Source organism: Corvus hawaiiensis, chromosome 12 (genome assembly GCF_020740725.1).
Source record: "Corvus hawaiiensis isolate bCorHaw1 chromosome 12, bCorHaw1.pri.cur, whole genome shotgun sequence".
Classification (NCBI taxonomy): domain Eukaryota; kingdom Metazoa; phylum Chordata; class Aves; order Passeriformes; family Corvidae; genus Corvus; species Corvus hawaiiensis.
In genome coordinates, this window is record NC_063224.1 from 12569554 (window position 1) to 12585373 (window position 15820).

The 15820-nt window shown below is 40.2% G+C and overlaps 1 protein-coding gene across 3 annotated transcripts in view; it reads right to left on the minus strand.

Moving 5' to 3' along the window:
• NKD1 (NKD inhibitor of WNT signaling pathway 1) overlaps positions 1-15820 on the minus strand; it is a 111448-nt gene that overhangs the window by 14400 nt on the left and 81228 nt on the right. For 2 of the 3 annotated variants that reach the window (XM_048316775.1, XM_048316774.1), the window contains exons 5-6: positions 8867-8973; positions 6233-6328 (exon numbers count right to left, since the gene is read on the minus strand). In XM_048316775.1, coding sequence (XP_048172732.1) covers positions 6233-6328; positions 8867-8973 — 203 coding nt within the window. The remainder of the gene's footprint in view (positions 1-6232; positions 6329-8866; positions 8974-15820) is intronic. The other variant, XM_048316776.1, reaches the window with a different exon arrangement.

Here is a 15820-nt window from a genome sequence, read left to right on the forward strand (position 1 = left end):
AAATTCCCCGTTTTTTTTTTTTTTGTCCTGACAAGGAACTTTCTTGTGTGCTTATTCCTGTGCAGCCGCTCAGCAAAGAAACTCAATTTTACAAGGAAGAAATGATAAAAAAAAACCAAAAAACAAGCTTGTGTTTATGAAGTATAATTACATTCAGAGAGCTCAATATAAAACCTCATGGATCAAAACACATTAGTTCAATTATCCAAGTTTCAAGTCCAATTACAAATATTCGTGTGAAGATAATTACAGCGCAGCTGTCAGTTCTAAAAAGGCCTGCTGTACATAATGAATTGTCCTCTTATGGCTTATGGAATGAAGGGAAACATTATTAGCCAAGTTTTGTAATACACATATTAGAACAGGAGAAGTTATCTCTCACTAAACCAAAAAGGACGGAAAACCAGACATCCTTATGACAGAAAAAGCAGAAGTTTAGTAACATGCAGTAATGCTAATTTATAATTTGCCATCCCAATATTTATGCTCTCATAATGGGTGTATCTCTTCAAGAAGCCTGACTAGATATGAATTTCTAATTATAAGGACTACAGAATAAGTCATACAGATTCTAGGAGGAAATCAAAGGAGCATTAAGTTCTGAAGATGTTGTTAAGATCCAGAAGAAATTTCACTAAGATGGAATTTGAATGCTTTTGCGATGATCTGTCATTCTGTAAAACCCAAGGGAAGTTGTATCAACTAAATACACAGCTTATTTACAATTTTTAAACATTTGAATGAAAAAAAACCATTCAGTCCATTAGTAAAATTGCTCCCCACCTGTGTGTCTTACAAACTTAATTTAACACCGTGGATTCCTGTGGAAACTCTCTGGACATGAGGTATAATGTTTTAAACACAATGATTTTGAATCAAATGAAATGGATGTGGGTGGGCACGCCACTTCTTTTCCGGTGTCTCACTTTTACAATGTGGTGAAAAGCAAGAATAATACTACTGACTTCTTTTTGTAAGGCACCTCCAGGTCTACAGGTAAAAAAACTTAACTTAAAAAATTTCATCTCTCTGTTAAATCCAGCTATAAATCCAGGAGACATTAAAGGGAAATTTTCCAAGAAGGAGAAAAGGTTCATATTAAGCTTTTCTCACCAGAATGCTGGACCTTTGTTAAGAAAAGCTGACTGTTTCTGAATGCATTTTCATCAGCTCACTAAAGGGCACTGGTACAGATCAGCCTCTTCCTCAGACTGCCCATTCTGTCCCTGATCCAGCAATGTACTTCACATACTTTTAACTGAAAACATGTCTCTTATTCATTTTAATTGAAACTATTCAAATGTTTAATGTTCCCCCTCGTTAAGTCATTTGCTGGAACAGGAGCGGAGTTGCTTAGCAAAGGACAGTATCAGGCACACTTTGTCTACCCAGCTCCCAGGGGCCAGGAGAACAAGAATTTCTATGTCATATTAAGAGACTAAAATTCCTCTTTTGTGGCCAGGATTATCTATGAGCTGCTATTGATAGTCATTCTTGCTCAAAAAAACCATCATAAACTGCACCTGGATTCAACAGAAGATAACCAAGAAGATGGCTTATACAAATGGTCCTGGAACAGTTTGCAGAAGAAGTGTGTGACATAAATGGGGAGATTTGCAATGGTGCATACTGCTTGTTTCTATCTTTGGTCACATGTAAAGAGCTGAAAATTATCAAACTATTTGGTCCCTTGGTTGAAAGAATTTTTTTTGGCACAGGTTCAAGCCTGAATGTAGCAACCTCCAGACCTCAGAGTAGTATAATATTCAATCCCTGCACAGATTTGGTTTCAGTTAAGCTGTAGTCAGCTCTTGTAGCAGGGAGAGATAGAATTTGGCTGTAACATATTCTCAAAGTACAGTCAAATTAAGCTCTTTGGTGTACCACATAATCACAAATAATTATTGTATACACACTTGAAAGCATATTCTCGTTATGTTCAGCACATGGAACTCCCACTGACATTAATGGGAATTCCATGCCTGAATGTAAAAGACACCCATGTGTGTGGGTTTGGGGTTTGCGTGTTTTTCCCCTATTTTTGAGAGTCATGATAATCTTGTAATGAAGACTTAGCCTTGGGTCTTGAAAGACCTGGGTTCAATCTGCCACTAGGTTCTTGTGAGACTTCAAGCAAGTTATTTCATTCTTCTAGTCTCTATTCCACAAACATTAACAAATACAACACTACTTCCTCACCTCACCCCTCCTTTTCTTGCCCTCCCTCTCTCTATCTCCCTATCTGAAACTCTGGACTTGGCCAGCAACTTTTCATCTGCTTGTTCTCGTGCATGAGTGGCACAGATTTCACTTCACTATTCAACACACTATCAGAGTAGCGACAATAAAAATAACCTTGTAATGATGTTCAAATACATGTTAAAAACCCTGAACAACCACCACATTTGGCAATGTCAAAAGAAATTTGCTTCAGGCTTACAGGAAAAAAATCTGCCCTCAGTTGGTGTCTAAGGCCACTACACTTTCAGTATTTGCCCTATTGCTTTCAGTCAGTTTTTAGCAATTGTCACAGGCACCAGCATTAGATCTAAGTGAGAAAAAGCCTTTGATTTTCAGTTGATTATCTAAAGGCATGGGAGCCAGTAAACACACATCACAAAAATCAATGACAGCACATGGCAGTATGTTGGGGAAGATGAAACAGGAAAGCCTTGGAAATATGATTGCCTGACAAAAGATTTTGGGAATATGAAAACTACAGGCAACATCGAAATGAAAGCCACTTTTGAAATACCAGGTCTTAGTTACTGAACAACTAGAAAACAATGGTATGGCCGACTGAAGTAATCCCCTCTTGATGGAACAATACCCTCTGCTTGCAAACAGGTCCAAGGGTCAGAGCAGACCCTACTAGCTCAGCAGAAGGGGTCCAAAGAGTAGTTTTTAGAAGTTAAGATGTAACACTCTATGGTAATATAAGAACTCTTATAGGCTGTATGTAAATGCTATAGGATTTGTATCTTGTATTAGATTGGTTAGTGACAATTAGAATATTCAGTGCAGAAGATGATTTATTGTATTGTAACCAGGACTTCAGACATTCTCATTCTCTCATTCACATTCACATTCTCATTCTCATTCTCATTCTCACTTCTATTCATTCTCTCTCTTCTATTCATTCCTCTCTTCCACTTCTACTCTTGCTCCTACTCTCTCTCTCTCTCTCTCTCACCCGTTCACTCTCTTGCTCTCTTGGGCCTGCTCAGAGCTGAGTCTACCAGCTCTGAGCAGTGCCCCAATACCCACGCCCTTTACAATAAACCGGCTGTGTCCCAAGACCTGCCTATAGAGATCTCTCGTCTCCATCCGTCACCGTCTACGTCCGGCCGTCCCAACTGGACCCCAGAACCCCCGTAACCAACAGTCTGGCGCCCACCGTGATTGCCGAGCCCACACCCAGCACCTGCAGCCTGGCGCACAACGTGATTGAACGCCCGGTTCAGCTTTCTCCATCTGTAGGACTTTTCTCCATGGACGGTAACTAAAAGACCAGTTATAGCCACCTAGAACTTGTCGTGAGCACGGCATACCGATGCTGCGCATCGTAATAGCTGGAGCTCTGTAATTCTGCTGAGGCAGCCTTCGAGCACGGGGATTACCTGGAGCTCTTGGAGGCAATTGCCTGGCAGTCCTCGAGCACAGGCCGCCACTGCTGCGCAGCGGCTACCTGGAGCTCTTTGAGGAGGTCTGCCGTATCACCCCTCGAGCACGGACACGCTGCTAAGCAGTGCTGACCGGAGCTCTGCGGAGGGAAATCTGCCGCACGCCCCGAGCACAGGCGAGTAGTGCTGAGCACCGCCCGCACTGCAGCTCAGTGCGGACCCACCCGTGAGGTCCTGAGCACGGAAAGCCGTTGCCAAGCGACGCCTGAAACCGGAGCTCTGGGAAAGGACCGAAAAGCAGCGTCCTGAGTGCTGAGTGGAGTGCCTGGCCAGCCCCGCACGACAGACATCTGAGTAAGGACGCTGCTCCTGCGACATCACCTAAGTGAAGGAACCAAGTGGATTCCAGAAAAGAACGTGAAGCTGTACCACGCATCAAAGCCCACTGTCTGTTCCACTTCAGGCAGTGACCCCGCGAGTAGAAGCCGAGAAGCCGGCACTGAAATGTGAACTCGGCAGAACCACTGAGAGAAGATTGTCTGCCAGAAACAGCTCGAGAAAAGAATGGAGTTTTAGCATTATTTGTGTAGATGCATGTTGCTTTTAACCTTTTGTTTTTGTTTTTATAATGAAGCTTTACCTGTAAATCAACCAAAGACAAATGTCTGGGTTGCTTTAGCCAAATCTGCAGGCTCCGATACCATCTGTCTATCTGACACAAGCCCTGACAAACCTTTTTTAACCTGTTTAGTTGGAATACCTTTACCAGAAGCTTTGATAATGTTACTTTTGATAAATATTAGCCATGTGATAATCATCACATTTCTCCGACTTCCAGCCATAGACACCAAACTTACATTGATTATCTTTTATTAGCACATGGGCATGGCTGTGAAGATTTTGAAGGATTATGCTGTATGAACTTATCCGATCATTCTGTTTCCATTCACAAACAGTTACAAAACCTAAGGGACCTAGCTAACCAAATTACAACAGATAACTCGTCTTGGCTAGACAGTTTGTTTGATGGTTGGAGCTTTGCACCCTGGCTAAGGGAACTCTGTAAAATAGGCTTGATTATTCTAGTAGTAATAATTATAGTTTTAGTAGCAGTACCTTGTATACTTCAGTGTGTGCAAAAAATGACGAGTAAGACTATGTCTAATATCTTAATTGTCCGTCGAAAAGGGGGAGATGTTGGGGAAGATGAAACAGGAAAGCCTTGGAAATATGATTGCCTGACAAAAGATTTTGGGAATATGAAAACTACAAGCAACATCGAAATGAAAGCCACTTTTGAAATACCAGGTCTTAGTTACTGAACAACTAGAAAACAATGGTATGGCCGACTGAAGTAATCCCCTCTTGATGGAACAATACCCTCTGCTTGCAAACAGGTCCAAGGGTCAGAGCAGACCCTACTAGCTCAGCAGAAGGGGTCCAAAGAGTAGTTTTTAGAAGTTAAGATGTAACACTCTATGGTAATATAAGAACTCTTATAGGCTGTATGTAAATGCTATAGGATTTGTATCTTGTATTAGATTGGTTAGTGACAATTAGAATATTCAGTGCAGAAGATGATTTATTGTATTGTAACCAGGACTTCAGACATTCTCATTCTCTCATTCACATTCTCATTCTCATTCTCACTTCTATTCATTCTCTCTCTTCTATTCATTCCTCTCTTCCACTTCTACTCTTGCTCCTACTCTCTCTCTCTCTCTCTCTCACCCGTTCACTCTCTTGCTCTCTTGGGCCTGCTCAGAGCTGAGTCTACCAGCTCTGAGCAGTGCCCCAATACCCACGCCCTTTACAATAAACCGGCTGTGTCCCAAGACCTGCCTATAGAGATCTCTCATCTCCATCCGTCACCGTCTACGTCCGGCCGTCCCGACTGGACCCCAGAACCCCCGTAACCTACAGCAGTAAATCCCAAGTAAAAGACATTCTTCTAGAAGAAGTGTTATTCAATTCAGGCAGAAATAGTTCTCAAAAAAGACTATATCCTAATCTATACATCCTCTTATTTGGCTTCTCATTTGCACATGAAATGTGACTTGAAGACATCCTGATGATAAAAAATACACACAGGTATGCTTTAACAGCCATTCTTTATAGTCCTCCAGAGAACATCATCAGTGTTATTTATACTTGGAGGGAAAAGGCAGAGATCAGCCCAATATTCATGAAAACAATAGAAAAGTATAGTTAGTACTATTGGAAAGAACGTCAGCAAGCAACCTTGCTATTTAGTTAGTTTAACTCTGAAAAGCAGGAGAGAAGCCAGAACAATATACATTTGCAGGGGTTTATTTTGACAATGTGTTTAGCTGTTCAGTTGTTTCAGATATTTTTCCTCCTCAAATGCCAGTACTATTTTTTAAAGGCTAATCTCAGGTATTAAACAACAACCAGCTTAAAAAATGGTACAGTACATCTGAAAACAGTGAACTACTGGTGGGATTGTTTATAGGAGAGAAGGGTCCATGGAAACTGCTATTTAAGTTGGCAGGACACCTCTACTTCATAGTAGAAAAAATGTTCCTGTTATAAAACACTTCTCTTGTTAGCAAGCGCTGCACATAAAGGGGCAGCTGTACTTTGCTTACCTCACGTGTGACTCTTCCGTTGTTATCAAAGTCATACAGTGTGAAGGTCCATTCTTGCCTGTTATCTTCCTCTACAGACACATCACATTGCAATTCCTAAGAAACATGCAAAGAGCAGCTGATTACCTAAAGCAAAAGGCCTGTTTGCAGAGGAGACTCTCTGTAGAAGGAGGCTGCTTGCTTTCTTCCTTCGTCCCTCCCCTGTGGGAGGAAACTTTCAGGATATGTCCCGGAGAGGCCTCTGTCCACCACAACAAAGAGGTCCCATCACAGTCATATAACACTCCTAACTCTCTGGGATACACCTCAGGGAATTCACAACATGCTTTCTACTGCATTGTAGAAAACAGGAAAAGGTACAAGAAAACTACTCCCTGAAGCTCTTGAAATGTAGTAAAACACCCCACTAAAAAGTGAGAAGGAAAACTATGCTTAACTCAGGAAGAGGAAGACAACAGAAGCAGACTTGCAAAATGAGGTGGCACACCACAGGGCCAGGAGTAAGGATTAATGTGGTATGGACACAAATCCCCACCAGAGAGACCTGTCCTCGACACAGATATTTGACAGGCAAAGGTTGTCAGAGTTAGTGCAGTACAACATCAAGCCACTGAAGCTCCTGAAATGGAGCCTGCCTTGGAACTGGCAAGAACAACCTGGTGGACAACCTGGATTGCCTGCTTCTTGTTTTAACTATGTTTCTATTAGTGAGAGTGTGATCTGTGGAATGCCTGAAAGAATCAATTTGTTTAAGGGGAAATAAATCCCCAAACCAAAATCAAGAACAAAGGATGCACTTCGACTGACACCTGGGTGCAAACCATTTGCTGTCTCTCAAGGTCTGTGCAATCAGAATTATCCAGAGCCACAAAAAGGCAAAACAGAGAAGTTACAGTGCAATTAAAATGAAAGGCACTGTATGCAAGTAAAATAAACAGCTCCAAATAGCTCCAGCATGATAGACCTCAAAATACCTGGTTGATCTTCTGACTTGAAACCAATTCCCTACAGCAGTTACGGGTACCCCGTCCCCTGCCGAGTTCAAAGGCAGCCTTCCTCTCAGTTGTAACAAGCCCGGCTGAGAGCTGCCAAGTGCCCCACACTCCACTGTGGAAACACAGTTTCGTATTACATAAACATTCCCGGCACCTTTAAAAGCCAAACCACTTTCACCTCAGATTTAGACCTCTTGTCGCAACACACGCGTTTCTGATTCTTTTATACCTTTGAAGCATTTACCAGTCTCTTAGCTCCCAGCTTACATTGCTGGAAAACTTCCATTTGTAGAACAAGGGAAAAAAAATTCAATACTTGGTTTCTTGCCACATATTAATACTTCCCTGTCCCACACTGCCTACCATAACATCTTTATGTGAGGATGTGCTCTGCTTAGTTAAGAGCCGTGGAAACCTTCCCTGCATTAGTCACAGTGCCTAGAACCAAGTGCTAACCTTTATGGCATGCCAAGAACTACTTGGGAACAAACGCAGACTTTGCTGGTACAGTGGAGCTCCAGCTACTCTGGCACCAACCATGTTGACAGGTGTCCTCCAACATTCAAATGTCAAGGCACTGTTAATTGCAATTTATCATGCCTTTCCTGTCTGCAAATGTCTGCTACTCAAGGTAGAATGTAAAATGTGCCTAGAAAAAGAGTTATAGCTGTGCAATAAAAAAAAAAAAAGGAACATTCACCTCCCCCCAGAAGGCACACAAGCAATACCTGGACTACCCATGGGAAACCTACCTCCCCCTAATCTGCTTTAAAACAATAAAAAATAAATTGAATAAATTGTACTGGATTGAGAAGGCTGAGAAGGAAAAGAACACTCGAGCCATGCTGCAAGGTGTCTTTTAAACAGCAATTGAAGAAACACAAAGCTCATTACTTAGGGAGCCTGACAGCACTGAAAGGCAGAAGTTTGCCATACCTGCTGAAGTGCAGAGATGAATATTTGTGCTGTTTCTTGCTGGTACCAGAATATCTTCCTCCTCACCAAGACAGACAACCCACTAGCTGGATGACTGCATGCTTCCATACTCATATTTATGAAAAGACTCCCTACAGAAACAAAATCTCCCAACTACACATGATGTCTGGCAGTTATATGATGTTTGTAAGTCTACAACAAAATAGCCCATAGGACTCATCACCCTCCTTCTCCTCCTTCCATGTGATCAGATGGATTTCCTGTGTAGCAGGTCAGGATTATTTCACTTTGGAGACCTGGGCACAGAAGACCAATCATTTCAGAAGCTTTTACAAGCATCCTTTACATCACGTAGATTTATCCAAGTGCAATAGTCCATGAAACTCAATCTAAAGATTTGATAATATGGTAGCTGGCATAACATATAAAGGGTTAAACTGAAAGCTTCTTACTATACATTTCAGACCCTGCAGAGAAATAATCACCATTTGATTCTCTCCAAACCTGGAAATAAATGTCACAAATCACCTCCTAAGGAGCACCAATAGTAAGGCACTGATTTGTGCCAGTTCTGTTGCCTCCCATACCCATTACAAACATTGGGAGCAATAAACATGCATCAGATGACACTATTTGGTCCACAGGTTATTTTTCTACCATAATTATGTCAGTACAGTGAAACTTTAAAATGCAAAGGACTTACTTCAAATTTCAGCTGCTTCTTGGAACTCGTGCGTGTGTCACTTTCTTTTTCTGCTTTCTTTTCATCTCCACTGCAAACTCCATCTGTCTTCTCTGGAGGCAAAGCCACTACGAAAAGCATATTTAAGAAAAAATGCTTATAAGGAAATGTCAAAGCAGTCTCATATTTGCAAACCTGTCTTTATATTTAGGGTGAAATTGATATCAGCAAACTTGTATGAGAGGATCATTATACTTGATTTGCTTTTGTGTTCACTACACATCTGGGATAATTTCAGCAGACAATCTACCAACGGCTTTTGGTACACAGCCTCTCCTACAAACATCACTAGAGTCACAGGAAGTTCAAACACAGTATTAGGAGAATATAAAACAGCAGAAATGTTACTGCAAATAAGTTGAATGATTTGCAAAATATTGAAAGTTTCTGACATATTGCAAAAACCTATCACATTCACCAGCAGTGAGTGAAGTAATGAAGTTGAAATAAAGTCCTCATTCTGTTCCAGTTTCACTCTTCAAACACACGCAAAGCTTAGTACCTTCCAAGAAGGTAACACTACCTGCCAAAAAGATTAGTTGCCTTTTTTCAATGCACGAAATAGCATATTTTACTCAAGTTTCAAGTTAAAACATCAGGCACTTGCATAAATCAAGAGCACTCATAAAGAGCATCAATATTAATATCTATCACAACATAACATATATCATATATGTAACAGAAAGATACATGCTTCTCATGTGGATTAAAAGACAAATGCCTAGAACTTATAGCTGTTCCTTTGGCTTCTGCAGGGGCATTCAGCCTTGCACATGATGAAACCCTATATCTGAAGAAAACTAATTCTATCTTCATTAGCATTATGAAAATATACACAGACTTTTTAACCCTACTCTGAGACTTTTAGACATGATTTTTTACACATCCACCCACCTCAGCCAACATTATGCCCATACTCCATTACATATAGCAACAATCCTTCCAACTCCCCAAAATCAAGTATTGCAAGAACACGGGGTCCTAAAGCCAGCATTTTCTTCTCTTGCACTGCAGCATTTGCATTTACCCAAAGCCTTTATCCTAATGCTATTTAGGAACTGTTTCTTGGGGATGCCTTTGTAAGTAGCATCTCATTAAGTGCCAGTTCAATCAAGTTGCATTCCTTACAAAAAAGGTGACATGATCCCCTCCAGTTCAGGGTGACCTGTTTTAAACTGGGTTTAGTGCCTCTCCTGGTGTTCCACACTGCTGAGCTGCCTCCCAACCATTCTTCTAGGAAAGCAAGTCACTACCATGCTAGAAATTAAGATACTCTGTTAGCCATTTTCCAGGACTTTCTTTCATATTTAAACTAGAAAAATAAGCTTCAAAAAACTAACCCAACAACAACAACAAAACCCCACACAAAAAACTCCCACAATTCCCATTACCATAGCTTCATACTCCCAGAAATTCCAGAATTCTGTCACAACACTCACATTGTCACACTGAAATACATATCATAATCTCATTTATTTGTTTACATTTAAAATTATTGTATTACTTTTGTTTGTTTGTTTTCAAAACTGTGGTATGCTATACAAGATGGATATGCAGTAAAGAAGGGGAATGGAGTAGAAATCCTGACCTTGGGAATTTCCTGACTTTGATATGGACTGGTGGTTTTGATGTTATACTAATACCAGCTTCCCAACACAAACACATGTGTAATCTGCATTAAAGCAACACAATGGTGTTTATTATACACATACTGACATGTTGATATACTTTGATTTCTACTCCAAGTCATGTTAACATTCCTTAGACCAAACATAAGCTAAGTAGGAAGGTCAGACAAAGGAAGACAAAGGTGCTTCACAGCAGTTTCCTCCCTGATTCTATTAACCTGTTGTTATTGGAAAGCAGGGACTGTTTCTTAGGAGGTTTTTGTAGAGTGTTTATCATACATAAGACAGGTATTAAAATAAGTATTATTTCCAATATATACTTTGAAGTATATCTGACAAAGTGCCATTTGCTTTATACTCACTTTGCCCGTAAATACAACTCAGCATTACTGGAAGTTCAAAGCGAAGGCCACAAAAAGATTCCCATACAACAAAAGACAACATTTGTTTGTCTACTTTAGTCCAGCTTTGTTGTTTCATTCTAACATCAACAAGAAATGAAAAGGTAACCTGGGCCTTCATAACAAGTTACACTGATAGTGGTTCTTCAGGCACACCCCTAGATTTTCAGTGCCTCATCTCTACCAGTGATTGGTTCTTCACATTCACAGTTATTACCTGACAGAAACTTCTGTAAAAGAGGCTTTTGCAATCCCTCACAATCTTGCTCTAGGGAATGCGAAATAAATGAAAGGTGGGCTGGTATGACCACTAGCTTCACTGGGACAGTGAACCGCTATTTGGAAAAAAAAAAAATTCACTCCTGTTATCACACATTCTTTTAAATGTCTAAAAGTACATGATGGCCAAAAGACTTCTACAGTGGTCTTTTATCTGTTGAGGGTCAGCATCCCAAATGACAATGGCATGGCAGACTGCATTAGGCATAGCACTGTGAGGCAGATCCTGCACAAGATGATTATTCCCTGCCACAGTGCTCTTTGTTGGGTTTTCTATCAAAACAAAGTGTCTTAGAGAGCACTTCCTCCTTTCCCCCACCTTGCTCCTACACTGTGCTAAAAGCCACTGGCATGTGCATAGAGCACCAGAGTTCCCCAGTCCACACCAGGCACTTCAGAGAGGAACAGCACAGAGTTACCTTCTGCTTTCAGGAGCAGCCCTTCCCCTGGCACGGTTAACAACCTTTCTGGATGTACAGTTTGTGTGTTCAGATAGGAAGCTTTCGCTTTAATGTATAATTCATGTAACAGAGGAAAAAATGTTCACTGACAAATTAGTCTTCTCAAAAAACAAGGGTTCAGCTATTGGGGAAGGAGGGGATACATCTTGCAGTACACTCCTTGGGAGGGTTTAAATGCTGTATGCCAGAAATTATCCTCTTTGAGCTTCACTGACCTTTGATCTGAAGAACTTACTGGCCTTGCTGCTCCAGGGAATTATCCTTTGAAATCAGTTACTCATTTTGGAGCTCAAATGAAATGGGAAAATCTGGTAATCTCATCCTGATGTCAAGCTTTGTTCAGCAAAGAAAAATGAAATCTAACTGAGGAAACTTTAAAGGGCAATATGGAGATACTAAAATAGTATTTACAAGAGATCAAATAATGTGTCTGTGCATATATTCCCATGTGTCTTATCCAAACTCATTGAACATTTAAAAATACATACTGTTTTGTCTAAGAGAAGGAGAAGTGTTAGGTATCTTGCTGCTATACTTAGTTTTGACTATTGACGTGCTCAGTTTCATGAGGGATACAAACACATGCAGAGCCTACTTATAAATAAAATGAGAATGTCTGCTTTGGACAGTTAAAACTGGCAGGCTGTAAACAGAGATCCACCAGTGAGCCACATGCCAAGGTTCAGATACATTCACAATGTGAACTTCCTTTCAGCTCTGCCAATGATATTAAACTAGACTAGACAAGATAGTTATCTCAAAGGAGTGTGGAGAATTAATAGACTTGAGTTTCCAAAGTCTAGGCCATCAGAAATAGGTCTACACACAAAAACACTTACCTCCCTGCTCAGACAACAAGTCCTGACAAAAAGAACATGCTACACAGAAAAATACACAGAGAAATATACCCTTGTTGTGGGAATCCACAACTGAAGGGAAAAAAAGTATATGTATTGCTTCTCATGGGAATAACCATATGCTCTCAAAAACAATGTTCCCTAACAGAATGTTTCATGAGTTGAAATATTGCATATGTTTTCTTTATTATGTTCTTTTCTTGTTCATTATTAATGGTCTTGTATTCACTTCTATAACCTTAAGACACTATAAAAATGCGTCTGGACAATATTTGAAATTGGAAAGACAATAAAGGAAAAATATTAACTTGGAAAAATTGTGAAATACCATTCTTTCACAAAAAACAAACTGACTGGCTTAAGTGTACTAGCAGATGTTTCTCCCTACAGTTGTTAATTACTACCACCCAATTGCTTATAATTGAAGAGGGGGAGGAAAAGAGCAAGAGAATGAACACCAGTTTAAAGATATTAAGACTCATCCCAGAAGAATTAAGTCTTTTTTTCAGTTTTTTTTTCATTCCTAAGGAAAGGGGGTAATAATTCAAAATGCTCCTTAGGAATCACCAAAATATCCCAGAAATGAGCTAAACTGATTGCTGCGCTGTGTATTGAATGAGGTTAGAATACTAAGCTTCAGGCAGAAAAAAAAATTTTTCTCTTGCCTCCATCGTGCATCTGACAATAAGGGAGAAAAAAGAAAACACCAAAATAGAGCTGCACTCAGGTGGAAAAGTGACTATTTAAACATTCACCCTTACTCAGGTGGCGTGTTATTCCACATTTCTCAAAGGTTCATTCCAGCGAAGGACCATGCTCTTTGTCAAATGATCTGCCGTCTCAAAGCAAGGACAGCTTCACTCCAGTTTTCAACTGTACTTCGCATTTTAGTCAGATGGATTAACAGGACCTTGAGCTCAGAATCAAAGCGTGCAACTCTGATGAAGGTCCAAGTCCGGGCTACCAACTCCAAATTTTGCATAGCAGTTAGGAGAACTCAGGCTAAACAGACAAACAACTTCAGAACCTCTTTGGAAGGACAGCCATTCCAAAAGCTATGTGATTGTTGCATCACCTTAATTCAAAAAGCAGAACTACAGGAGAAGCTGTGCAATTCCACAGTGGTGAATTATGACTGGACATTACCAGCGATATGTTAACCCTATCTTAATGTCAGGGTCATTACTGAGAGAAACCAGAGTAAAGGTAAAACTGGAGAATTGACAAAAATGCCACCTATGAAAGTCAGCACCTGCCACACATGAAACCAAACCTTTGAAGTGAAATATTATTAGCCTTCCTCTCATGTTGGGTGGACTGGATTCCACAGCAATTCTTTAAAACTACTACCAGAAGCAAAGGGACAGAATTATCTGTACGTGGGGAAAGGAACAACAAACCACACACTAGAACCTGAGACTTGTGGGGGAGTAGGATAAAAGCAAAATTTAAAAATCATCTATTAAGACAAGGAGGTGAAGTCATAAGCACTTCTATAACAGGTCAAATAGAACTCCAGCAGCAATATTTGACTGGTGGAATTGAGTGTCAAAGAGCAGGCCAAGCTCAGTAGTAAAATTCCTATGGACATAAAAGGATAAGGGTTTCCCTTCCAATTTACAGATCTAGCAGATGCAGCAGAACTTAGGAGACTATGAGAACCAAAGGGATAGAAAGAGAATTAATTTCATTGTTTTAGCTGAGGTCTCTGATGTCTAAGTTATCTGGTTCTGCCAACATTTTTTTCATTGCAAATCAGGTTTGACAAACATAACTGACATTTCTCACTGACTGCGCAACAACTAGAACAATAACAACCATGTTTGAAAGTCTAAATTAAGAAGTCGTCCTTTAATTAACAATTACTTTCACATTCAGATTTCACTTCTAAGTTCTCCTGGAGGCCATGGTTTAAGAAACATCACTCCCATTAAGCACATTTTATTTTATTCCACAGATCTGATTGAAATATATCCCTGATGGAGATAACTTTGCTCTCTTCTCCAGTGGCAAATGAACATAGGGAGAAGGGGATCAGGGAGGAACATTCCTGTTCCACAGCCACCAGAACAAGCACATAGAAAAACAGACTCGTCCTGGGTCAGTGCCAAAAGCATGTATTCAGCTTTCCCTGTCTGAAAGCTGAAGCTGATGAATTAGACACACCCTTCAAAACAACAAAGATCAAGCTGCCTTCTCTGAAACTTACTGTAGGGAAATTAATTGTCCATTTTACATCCAGCGGGACAAGTCAAAACCAATTTAGAGGAAGCTGTACTAGTAGTGCCTCCTACCAATCTGGGGATGGGTATTTCAACCTGAAAATATGGAGAGAACTCATGTTTTCTCTTTCATGGTTTCTTGTTGACAGTCACAACACAAATTAAAGGTTCATTTGCACACCATAGGGAAAAAAAGAGTCACAGTGTTACAAAACCTACTGCCAGCACCTGACCAGGAAGAGACAGAGCAGAGGGACAGTGACTCAGACCTTGTGACAGCTTGCAAAAAAAGAAAAAAAAAACAACCCAAAGAAATACAAAACCCAACAAAAATAGAAGACCAAAATATGTTTTAAATATTCAGGCATGGTTCTAACTGATAAGACACCACTAAGACATTGAGGAACAGCTAAACTGAAATTCGCTCAGAAAACAATTTCTCTCCTGAATAAAGTTTAGTCAAACTCACAGGTCTGTGCAACACCATCTCCCTTAAAGGTTCAATTCCTTTCGCCAATCCCAATAATTTGACATTTCTAAGTAGAAATACTTCCAAGCTTTGATGCAGAACCACAGGTTTCTATCTAGGTCTGGCTTTTTTGGTTTGGTGGTTTGGGGATTTTTTTGGCTGTTATGCTGGGGAGAGTGGGGTGGATTTTTTACTATTTCCTTGCAAAAAAGTTGTGTAGTAAAGATGCAGATAGAAAAGACAAATGGTCCCTCTCTGCTAGCTAGGGTGTAACTCATACATGCTTAAACACTAAACCTAGATTTCTCACACTCTCTCTGGAGTGAATTTGCTAAAGGGAGGGAGTTTGCTGAATTTTGCCAGATTATGATTCCCTTTTCCAATTAGCTCCCCAACTGGCTGTATTTCATCAACAGAAACTGCCAGATTAAATGCCTTACTTGACCATCTTCACCCAATACACTTTGATGTTCAGTTCTCAAGCTTCAAAATACCTTTTGGATGAAGATCAGACAGCACTAAACAGAATTACTAATTAATTAAGCAAAGTTAAATTTTAAACACTGTTTGTTGTGTTAGCCAAAAGCCTGAACAGAAC